This window comes from Rhodamnia argentea, chromosome 1 (genome assembly GCF_020921035.1).
Source record: "Rhodamnia argentea isolate NSW1041297 chromosome 1, ASM2092103v1, whole genome shotgun sequence".
Classification (NCBI taxonomy): domain Eukaryota; kingdom Viridiplantae; phylum Streptophyta; class Magnoliopsida; order Myrtales; family Myrtaceae; genus Rhodamnia; species Rhodamnia argentea.
The window spans coordinates 2,778,330-2,789,862 of NC_063150.1; the positions used below are offsets into that span (position 1 = coordinate 2,778,330).

The following is an 11,533-nucleotide window of genomic DNA, read 5'->3' on the forward strand; positions in this document are numbered from 1 at the left end:
CAGGCATCATAGTATATGTTCCCTTCCTGTGTATATTATTCACGAGTTAATCGAAAGTTTAGGCACACACTGCATTTTGGAGTTTGGAAGAAAGCTAAGAGGTTATTATTGAACTAACCAAAAATTCAAAAATGACATCGCCGTTAGACAAAATTCAAGAGCCGAAAGTGTCTTCATTCCGAACCAGACATATAACATTATAAAAGTGACATGTTTCACGATATTATTTGAGCAAAACATTAAGTCGTTCCATTAGAGCAATCACAACCATCAACTTTGGCGAAATATAATGTGGAGAGACACAAAAGAATTTCTAAACGAATGGTTTCCATCAATACCTGGGTCGAGGCCCATCAGCATGGCCAGCCCACTTCCTAACACAAAATATTAAGAACATGTCAAGGGACATTTCTTGTAGCTTTCGTATATGTTTCTATTAGGAATTGAGATCATGGAAAATGGAAGTCAATTGTCATTATTTTTTAGCGTAGTACTTTAATGACAGGTGAGAGTTGTCTTCGTCAACTTGTGAAAAACTTTGACCTCATTGATATTTTGGAAAAATAAGGGAACAAAACAGGCATGTTGATAATTGTTGAGAAAACATCCTTCTAATATTTTGATTCTAACAAAACCATCATGTATATTATACAATCTGGTAAATACATTAAGTGTTTTTATCTCAGGTGTTACACATAAATGGAGAAGTTTATATTGATTTTAATTGGTGTTCGGACTCAAGATGAACTCATCGCATATTTGTTTATGAAGAAGTTGAATTTTTTTGTCCATATTAAGTGTTGCGTCACTTATGTAGATTCAATCACACCTTTGATGGATATGTATATGTGAGCATCAACGAGGACTTTGTCGAGCTCATATTCAGTGTTCTAATGCATTCGGACTCTAGAGACTGTTTCTAAAGACAATTTAGAACCTACGGTATATCGATTCCAAATTCTAAAAACCCACGTTTGACGTCTACCAATATGGCTAATGATTTCCTTTATGAAATTTCGTAATCTTTCATTGATAAGATTATTCTACAACAGATTAATAGAATGTTCTTGAATGTAAATTACCTTCCAAGAGACAAGACAACTTCCAAATTTGAAGAACTCCATCTATGGAAACCAAAGATTGAGTTGTATGGGCGAGTGAATTTGAGGGGTTCAAATTCAACACCAATGGTCATCAAATCTTCTTAAGATACAGTTTCACTCAATCAAGATTGTTGGTGGAAGACCTATCTAATGGCTAGTTTGGGGGTGAAGAAATATAAAAGGAGATCCCTGGTGCCGCTCCTAGTCTGCGATCAGAATAATCAATTCTAAAGTGTTAGTGCTTCACATTTTATATTTGTAAGAGTGTGAGAGTGCAATCACTTGTAGCCTTTCATTGATTCATCTAGTGGAATCCAGCCAACAAGCTATTAGTATAGGAGAGTGGATGTATGCTTGATCTAAGCCGAACCACTATAATTCTCGTATGCAATTTTCTCTATCTTTAAACTCTTTCTACTGTGTTTGATAGAGTATTGCATATTGACACTCAAAATCACATATCGCATAATATTAAGATTTTGAATTGATACTTAATTTGACCTAATTCTTTTAATTTCACAATTTAAAGTCAAATTTGTTCGGAATCACATATTCACCTCCATTTACATGATATTTATAGATGCAGTGATACACTATGCTATGATTAATTGACAATATGATTAATGCTTAAGCAACCGCCACAATAAGCAGAGAGCCAAAGACTCCATGTATTTAAACATTTCCAAAAGAAAAAACAAGATAAATGTGTGAGTATATTTTTTTTATTATATTATTTTATTTTCTCATGTCTTTCATAAAAAGAATTTACTCCAGCACGCACAATACAAAATTTTTAAGCCGGAAAGAATTTGTAGAAATAATAGCATGTTGTAATACTATTTATTGGCTTAAAGGCACTATTAAAATAATTTATGTCATCCATGATTTTGTTATTTCTTTCTCTACAAAGATCCTCCCTCTCTTAGGATTAGGTGTATAACCACAATGAAGTAAAGCATAAGGCGAGAAAGTTTATCATAATTCGTCCTTAAACTGAGGTTACATACATCAAAGGATTCCACTATAATTAGCACATCGTATCTCTCATCATATTCCTCAATTATAAGAGAATGAAATATTATATAGAAACAACTATTTATGGGTTCAATAACAAATTACTAATGAAAAAATATGGATTCAAACTATAAAAGTTCTCTGATTGCTCAGAGCTCTACTCCCGCAACACTCGCCAGGATGGCTTCCCTGGATCTTCGTCCACTCACGGAAGAGCAAGACCCCCATATATTTCTGTTCGATGGGAGTAAGAAACACACACCGACACTATTGTAAGTATAAAAGGCCAAGTTGACTACAGAGCGGCCAATCCTAGCCAAAACGCCTAGTCTTCAAAAACACGTGGAATTTTCTCCATCATTAGTTTCCATAATAACGTATCGACTTCAACGAAAGTCATTCAAGCCAAAGCCTAATCTTAATGGATTCCTCCTCCTTTTTTTAATAGAAGGAAAAAAAAATCCAATGCAACTCAGCCGTCAGCATCGAATCTCCTGCCAAACTAAGTAGTCAAATGTTAATAATCCCATAGAAAAAGAAATCAAATATTATATTGACGAATTACAAGTTACGGAATCGCGATTGTGGATGGGACTGTGATGTTGAAGATGACACAGTGATCAACATATCAAAGGATGAACACTTTGATGTTACACCATTTGGTTGGATAAAGTTCCATGTACCAAACTCCCGCCGAAACGTAGGATTTTTTAATTGACGCAATCGAGTCATGTTCTTTTTAAAAGGTGTGCTATCAAATTCTCGTTTGTCCCATATTGTACATTTGGCAATTTAAAATTGCCTGTGTGGATCGCATGCCGAGAGAATGCTATTGCAAAAAACAAGCATTGAATAACAAAATAAATGGAACAAAAAAACAAATCGAATATCGGATTTACATGATTTTTTTTGTGGGAACTACTCCACGAGAAGAGCAGCATGTAAATTTATTATAAATCAAATGAGATAATAAAGATTACAACCTCATTATCAAGTCAATCCAACACTCTAAATATATTCCAGCCTACAAGCACTCACAATTCATCACGAAACAATCTCCCACTCTCACAATTAGTTGATGTGTAGGAGGGCATAAACCCAAGTTGTTGTTGATGTGTGCCGTGAGTGTTCAAAGTGGACATCTAGACATCCAATTGGTGCTTGCAACTTGGTGGTGTTCATGAATCACATCCAAGAGACGTGGCTAATATTTGTGAATCCTTTTGTGAGATTGAGATGTCACTTCACAAAGAATTGTGAGAACTAATTAATACATGTGTTACTGAGTGTAATCGAAGGTTGAAAAATATTGAGAAAGTTTAAATGATTCAAGTGTGACTATAATCTTCGCCGCATTGCTTGATTCGATCTTGTTCTCCTTGTGGAACCACCGACAGAACTTTGAAAATCTCATATGTGATTTATTTAATTTATTTTATTATTTAGTCGCTTATTTTTTGCAACATCTTCATCTAAAATCAATAAGAGAAATTTTGACAAAAGGAGAAGGACTAGTCAAAACACTATAATAAATGACTATCATGTCTATAAATCTAAAAGGGAATATTTTCTTAACTGTCTTGTTAGATATTGTACATATTTTGCATAAAGTATCACTTGATTTGGAGATCGTGTGGTAAAAAATAACCGATAGTACTGTCAAATTATTAGACTAGCAGCTCTCAATCTAAAATACAACACACAAGCCCCGCCATTTTCCAAGTGGGTTGTCATAGATGCTCATAAAGTGATGTTGAACACCACGGAGGAAGAGCGGACGCTACAACCTAGAAACTAAGCATTGGTTCGGTCTCGCATGAACTTCGCAAGAGCTATAGCAACAAAATACAGATAGCATGAGAGAAAATATTTTTCAAGTCAATATCTCTGAAAGAGACGAGCTAGAGCGTAAAGCTCTTATTATACCTATGCATGTTTAGGAAAAGTTAGCTTATTTTGGACTGAGTCAAAACGCTGTACATTGATCATGACCACCGCTGAGTCTCGCCTTAACTTCATCCGAACACCCTAGAGAGATAGGATAAATTCAGTGTAGGTCTAGTCCTCAGCATATCAAATTCAAAATGGGAGCTTCCCCGTTTAATATTATCACTTTGGCTGTGGCACGTGACTTACAAAAAGTCAGAATGAACAGTACAAAGGGTGAGAGAGAGGAGGTTAAATCATAGAACCTAACCTTAGTCGACATCTACATTAGATGTCTATATAGTGTCATACTGGAAGCCAGAGAGGAGAACCCTACGTCCGGACCCGAGTCCCCGTACCCAGTGTCGTCGCAGTCGTCCATGACGAGGGGTAGAAGAGGAGGTTCAAACACGGAAGCTGCACATAAGTGAAGCCATCTTTGCCGTCGATCCACAGCTTTTTTTACCATCGTACAGTTCAGTTCATGATGAGCTCGTTCGTTTGTTTGCACGTGTGGAGATGACGAACAGGCGCGTACGTGAACAGTATCTATGACCAAACAGGTACCCACGTATTTACTCGTTCGTGAGACCGATTGTCGGCCACAGCGCAGGGCAATATCCCAGATGGGTCTCTGTCGTTTCAGGTCGCAGATGGGGGGTCACATGGAAGATACAGTGTCTCTCCCCCACCCATTTTGGTTAAGTCCAAGAGGGGCGTTTCTGATGGATCCTGTATTTTATTTTTCCCAAAGCCAACAAGAAAGTCTGATAATTTTGACTTCTAGTTAGCTTTAAGTGTTATATATATATATATGTGGTGGGGATTGAGAGTCTGTCTTGTCTTGACAAAAATGGGATTTTTTTTTGTATATTTTTAAGTGATTTTAAACTGTTAATATGATACTATGTGCAGTTAAGTTTTGAACATACATAAATTACATAAAGGCTTTTCCACCAAATGTTTTTAGAAGCTAAAGGAAGGGCGAAGCAACATTTCTGTTTTGGAAATCAACTTCTAGTTTTAAATTGATTTTTCTACTTCTGAAAAGGAGTATTTTTTTTTTTTTACTTTTTCAAATAGCTCCAAAACTAATTCTGAAGCAATTTTTTTTTGCTACAAAAGTAAAAGAATAAAGTTGCGTAACGAACCAGTGCGTTGTTGAATGGATTTCTACTTTAGAAGTGTTATCGTACGTGACCACAAGTAAATTATTTAAGAAGTATTCTTACGTTGTTAGCCTGGCGCTTTAGAAACTCTGATCTCTTCATGATTTCGACTTCCTAAATCACCACAAACAAACTAAAGACGGAGAGTGTTCAAATAAGAGTTCTCTCTCCCTTTTGTAAACACAACAGGTTAATTTCAACGAGAATGTGCAGCATCAAAATAACCTCTTTATTTTTTCTCAAAATAAATTTGTCAAGTTAAAATATTAAAATACAGACTAACTATTGATGCATACAGAACAAATCACCGACTACCCACGAAACACATATGGCGCGCGTTAATTCTAGCCACTTAATGAAGGAAACCATTAGATATAACATTAGGCATTTCGTGCCACAGAACATTACAAAATCTAGTATGGCTTCTTAGTCCATAGTTTATGGATGCTATACATATTTTCACCAAAGTCCTCTATAACTAGTCACTTTTGGCGTGGCCATAGCCTTAGTTAGGATAATCCTTCTCAGAAACAGCTTATATAGTTTCAAGGGTCCTTTTCCATTTTCACAACCCTATCACTTTCTCACTCTTTATTTTTTTCCTTCCTAATGTTAGTCGAGCACATCCCTCGTTTAATTGCCCAACAAAGTCAACACACTTAGAGCAAATCCCGGTCCACCATGCGTTTTGTGAAGAACACCATTACCTCTAGGCTCTAGGCATGACGTGCTATAGTTGTGTCAGCAAAATCAACATCTTTGTCATCTCTTGTGCGGACAGAAATATGCGAATCTGTGCTCAATTATATAGACTTAAGCTAACTGTAAATAAGTAGGTTAGGTCATAATTGACTCCGCATTAGGCATATAGCTTCCTATTCCATAGCTTCTCTCGACATCCATAACTCTACCCAATATTAAATTAGGCGACCAACCAAGATTATTGATTTGCTGACTACTTGCTCGGATGCGCATGAATCCTGTTCATGCTAAATGGGGATTTCTTCTTATGGAAAAGAAGAAGGGAAAAGAAGAAGAAATAAAGAGAGCTTAATCATAAGCACCTCGATTAATAAAACCAATGATGGTGTTTGAAAGATTGGATCGAAAATCTTAAGATGATTTGAGCAACCCGTGGACCAGTCCACTACTATTTTTAATACTAAACTTATCCTTCCGTAAAAACTATAGGGGAATATTATGTCGCCACACTCAAAACTCATCTTCAAGAAGCATCACTAGCAACATGTACTGCCTTCCGTAAATAAGAAAGTGAAGATTAAAACTAAGAAGTGTATAGAGCTGTAGACAAGCAGAATTCGATTTTAAAAGTATCACCATAAGATGATATTGCCAATGAAATGTTATTTTATTCGTATGAAAATGATCAAAAGACCATCCTATTGAAGAGAAAACAACGGTCCAAGATCTATCCTAGCAACAGTTTCTTCGAATCCAAGAACAACTCAGATGGCTTTCAGTGCTCAAGTTGATCTTCCGTCGAGGAAGATCTGACAATGATGCTTCACTATCTTTGGGGGGCCCCATCAAAATACCGAATATGAATTGCCTAACGATAACCTAATTCGATAAAATAATCACCCCCTCTATGCTATTGCTAAAGATCCAACATTATTGATGGGTACTGTAAACCCCACTAAACATCTAGTCCAAATTTCATTATCAGATTTCCAATAAGTAATCGATAAAGAGGTGGATGGTGCATTCAAGCTCTCTATGTTACTATATGCTTTCTTCTCCCTTTTCCATGGGGGTAGATCTAGCTTTCTTGCTTATAATGAACCTACATAATAATTAGCTATGATTAGGGAAAAATCCCTTTCCTTTTAAAGATCGTACATGGTTAGTGAATCTATCTGATTGATGAAATCAAATTGCAAAGAACCTCTACATGCGGAGTGTATAGATTTTGCAACAGCTAATCTTTGGAGGTGATTCTGACCTAGAAAAAGAAAAAGAAATAACAAGGATTAAGCCGGAAACAAACAAGCTTTCATCAACATGAATAGGAAAAGGAAAACTCCCAAGCACCCACTATTTTTTTTTGTCATCCTTATAGCCATATGTGCAGATCGCCTGTTATGAAGAACTCGTGAATTTATGTGACTTTTGATTTTATAGCTGGCCCAAACCCTCCTCTTTTTGCATGTTCATTGGTTCAAATTCAGTTCATTCACCAGATGGGAGCTACGAAAAATAAAGTGAGAATCCGTGAAAAAGTGCTTGTCGCGTTAAAGTCGCAAAAATCAAGTTGACAATGGATGTTGAAGTGGAAGGGACTGTTTCTTCACTGTTTATGGACTAGAGTTAATGTGAATGGACCTCCACTTATTTAATGTTATCTACTCTTTTGGGAACATCAAGGCTTGATATGACACAATGGAGCAATTGGAGACAGATTTGCATGATAAATAGGGCACAGAATAAGACACATTCTACTTTTACTGAGCTGTGAAGATGAAGCAACAACCACTGACACAATATATATATGCTAATTAAGTGGGGGCTCTATTGGCTCATTTGAGATTAATGGGCTAATGACAATTTGGACCCCAAAGAACTTGGATTCATTACTTCCTTACAGATTGCTATAGATTTCCAGATCAATCTAACTGGTCTTTTGTAAATTATCTAGGGCAAGAAAAATCACCAAACACATGTAAAAAAAGCGCCAACATGCACACTGCAGATGTCACCATTTAAAGATGAACTAGTACATTTCAAGAGACACATGACATGAGATTTGAGTTGATGTACTTGCCAAGCTTTTCATTCCCTGAAGTAGAACGGTATGCCGAGACAACTTATGGATTGAACAAAAGAAGGAATTGTCAACAGAAATTGACGTGGAATAACATCAACTGAGAATTTTATTTCTTGCTATAAATGGCTTAAATGCCAAGTGCATTGACAGATTAGAGTTCTAGTTTCAGATTTTTCCGATCAAGCACATGACTTTACTTAATCGACTGATTCCCTCCCAGCCAAGCATGAGATTTTACCAAATCTGAAACAATTCCGTGCAGCTAACCAAAAAAAAAAAAAAAAACCACGAAATTCTACCACACGATGAAACTTCTCTAGCAGAAAATATTCACATTCTCATATGGAAGGTGTGCATTCGTTTTGGCTTCTTTCATCTTCAAGGTGTTACTCACCATGCCTAATTACTTCGGCGGTCTCAATCCTTGTGAACCGGTTTCAAGCAAGAATTTCACGACCCGTGATATACCTCACCGATCTTCGCTCGATGGTGGCAAGGCGGGGGCCTGCGGTGGCGGCCTCTTCCTCTTTTTCTTCTCATAGCTCACGCCTCTCGCTTTGGATTGCAAATCGCGAACTTCACGCAGATAAAGCCTCACGGCCCTAGCGGCGAAAGGGTTGGCCTCGGGGTTTCCGCCGTTCTCTTCGAAGGCAGCGCGGAGGCGGCCGACAAGTGCGTCGAGGCTGCCCCAGGCTTGCCGGAGAGGGCACGGGCAAGGGGCGGGCGGGTTCGGGTAGCCGAAGAAGGGGCAGACCTGGGTGTGAACCTTGGTCTTCCCAAACTGGTCGAGGTACCGCAGGAACTCGAGCACGTGTGCCCCGCTGCACCGGGAGAGGGAGAGAGGCGGCCGGTGGTTGCGGAGATACTGCCCGAAGGTGTTCCAGTCTCGCCGCTTCTGGTTCTCATACCGGCTGAGAGCAGCGGGCGAGGGCGAGGAGGAGGAGGGGGAGGAGCTAGCGGCCGCAGCAGTGGAGCTGTAATTCGTTGCAGCGGCACTGGCAGAGGCGGCATCGTTGAGGGTTCCGGTGTCGTTGCTCATAGAATCCAAGTCTTGAAATGAATCTGGATCCATGAATCTGATCTATTCGCTCTTCTCGATGATTCTTACTTTGCTTTGTAGCTTTTAAGGCTTTATCTGGCGCTGAGCTTCAAGAGTTCTGCTGTTCTCTTCAGATGAGCTAAGCAACAAGACTAAATCCTCAAGTGAGAGACGGATCAACGATAAGACTGGGCTCAAGCACTTCAAGACATGGTTGAAGATGCTTTCATTAGTACTGAAGTTCCTTCCTCAAGACTCAAGAAAGAGAAACAAAAACCTTCTTCAAGATCGATTCAGACTCATCTAACCCATGAGACAGAGAGAGAGCAAGCTCCTCCTTTTTCTTTCTTTCAAGGTTTCTGTCAATCTTTTTCTCTGGTAAATCCTAGAAAGCTGGAGAGATTGGCTTGATGCTAGAAGCTTTTTGCCAAGCCTTCTTCCTGGGAGAAGTTCAAACAGAAGCAAAGATGAGGAGAGGGAAAGCGAAGATCGGCAGGGGAAGGAAGTGGAGCTTCTTTAGGGCTCTTGTGGAAGTAGACTGTATATAGGTCGAGTAAGAGGCTAGAGAGAGTACTTTTTGTCGATACGCATCATGGGGCCATGACATATGATTTGTCCGTCCAATGGTCATTGCCCGCATGTTACATAGCGCTATGGACAAAACAACTGATTTGTTCCCTTCTACTTTTTCACTTGTAAGTGTTGCTGCAAAATTGAAAAAAAAAATGACAGATAAATCCTAAAATTTGGGGGAAAAAAAATCATATGTTGATATTTTAATAACGGTGTATTTTGAGAAATTACTGAAAATGTCATAAATCAAGAAAGTCACAATAAATTTATTGCATTTTTGTCAATTCAGTTCTAAACCTTTTGATTATGTCTTTTGAGTCCTAAACATTGTCACAATTTGCCAAATCGAGTCAATAAGGCCAATTTTTGGCTGGTAAATAGCTAACGTGGACGCTGGCCGTCCTACGTAGCGACGCTTGTGACCAAAATTTATTGGAAGGACTGAATTGTCACAAATACAAAATATTTAGGACTGAACTAACGAAAAAAAAAGTTTATGATTGAATTGGTACAATTAGAATAGGTTTAGGATTTTTTTGGTAAGTTTCCCAAATTGAGTCTTAAACCTTTTCGGTTTTGCCAATTGAGTCATTCTGATCAATTTTAACCATAAATCGGTGATGTGGACAGTTAACCTTCCTATGTGGCACAACCGACGATGAAGTGGTTATTTCTTTAAAATTTTAGAAAAAGTTCAAAATTTTTATTGATCTTTTTATTTTTTTCTTTTCTTCTCTTTTCCTCTTTTTTTTTTTTTCAATTGTGGTTGGCAAGATCACCTCGCCTAGACCATCGCAGGCGCAAGCAAGGGAGCCTTGCCCAAATTTGGGCGAGAGCCTAGCGACCTTGTCCAATGGCTTGTGACAACCCGACAACCTTCACCGACCACAATTTAAAAAAAAAAAAAAGGGAAAAAAGAAGAAAATAAAAGATAAATAATTAAAAACTCAAAAAAATATTTAAAAATTGTTAAAAAAACTCTCCACGCCAACACCAATCGTACCACGTAAGACAGTCAAAATCCATGTTAGTGATTTCTCAGCAAAATTATTTGGATAGACTTAATTCCTAATTTTGTGCATGCATTTTTCGTTGAAGGGAAAGTGTTTTCCATTAACTAAATTATTTTTGGCGAACCAAACGGGGTGAAAGTTTAGAAAATTAGTTCCCGAAAAATGCTTTCACTCAAACAAACACACCCTTAATCAAAATTTACAATTTTTCGTTGGCATAGGTTGTCCTCATTACTTTCCAATTTTCTCAATCAAGCCCTATCGTGTCTATTAAACTAGAAATCATCATTTTCACTTGGATTAAGTTGTCTCGCTTCGAGTGCTTACTCATCCGGTGATCTCTGCAATAAATCTCTTAAGGACAAATGCAAGTACCGTTTGACAATTGCATTTTCAAAGCCCACTAAAATCCCTTAGCCCAAAGTAGGTCCATAAGAGTATTGGGCTTTAACATTTCTGGAATGCTAATACTTTTTTTTTTTGGTCAAATTTGAAAATTTCATAAATGCCCTCACCATTTCCTGCCGAGCAATGTCGAGCCAAATCGGGCGCCATGGACCCTCGGCAAGGTCGCACGACCTCAAGCAATGCCGTTGGTGCCAAATCTAGCCAAATTTGGCTTGCCGATGCCCGGTGAAGGGTTTGGGTTTAGTTTTCTTGTTAAAAGCAAAGCACAAAGCTCATTTCATGAAACCCCTTTATCTAAAGTGCTTTGAATTTTTTCCAAAGGCTTTCTCCAGAAGTCAAGCCAAATGCAATCGACTTATATTAACCAAGGATAACGGGGAGAACAGAAGGACCATAAGAAATGTTTTCCTAATAATCTAGGGACACAGACACCAAGAGTCGGCAATTTGAAGGTGTATAGAATAACCTGCAAAAGTATGGTATATAATTTTTCATGCCAGTAA

The 11,533-nt window shown here is 38.0% G+C and overlaps 1 protein-coding gene across 1 annotated transcript; it reads right to left on the reverse strand.

Annotated features, from left to right (window-relative positions):
* Nucleotides 1–8,080: 8,080 nt before the first annotated feature.
* LOC115743406 (protein LIGHT-DEPENDENT SHORT HYPOCOTYLS 4) lies at nt 8,081–9,361 on the reverse strand. The gene has a single exon (XM_030678165.2). The coding sequence runs from the start codon at nt 9,067–9,069 to the stop codon at nt 8,467–8,469; it is 603 nt and encodes a 200-aa protein (XP_030534025.1). The 5' UTR covers nt 9,070–9,361; the 3' UTR covers nt 8,081–8,466.
* Between the last annotated feature and the right edge of the window lie 2,172 nt (nt 9,362–11,533).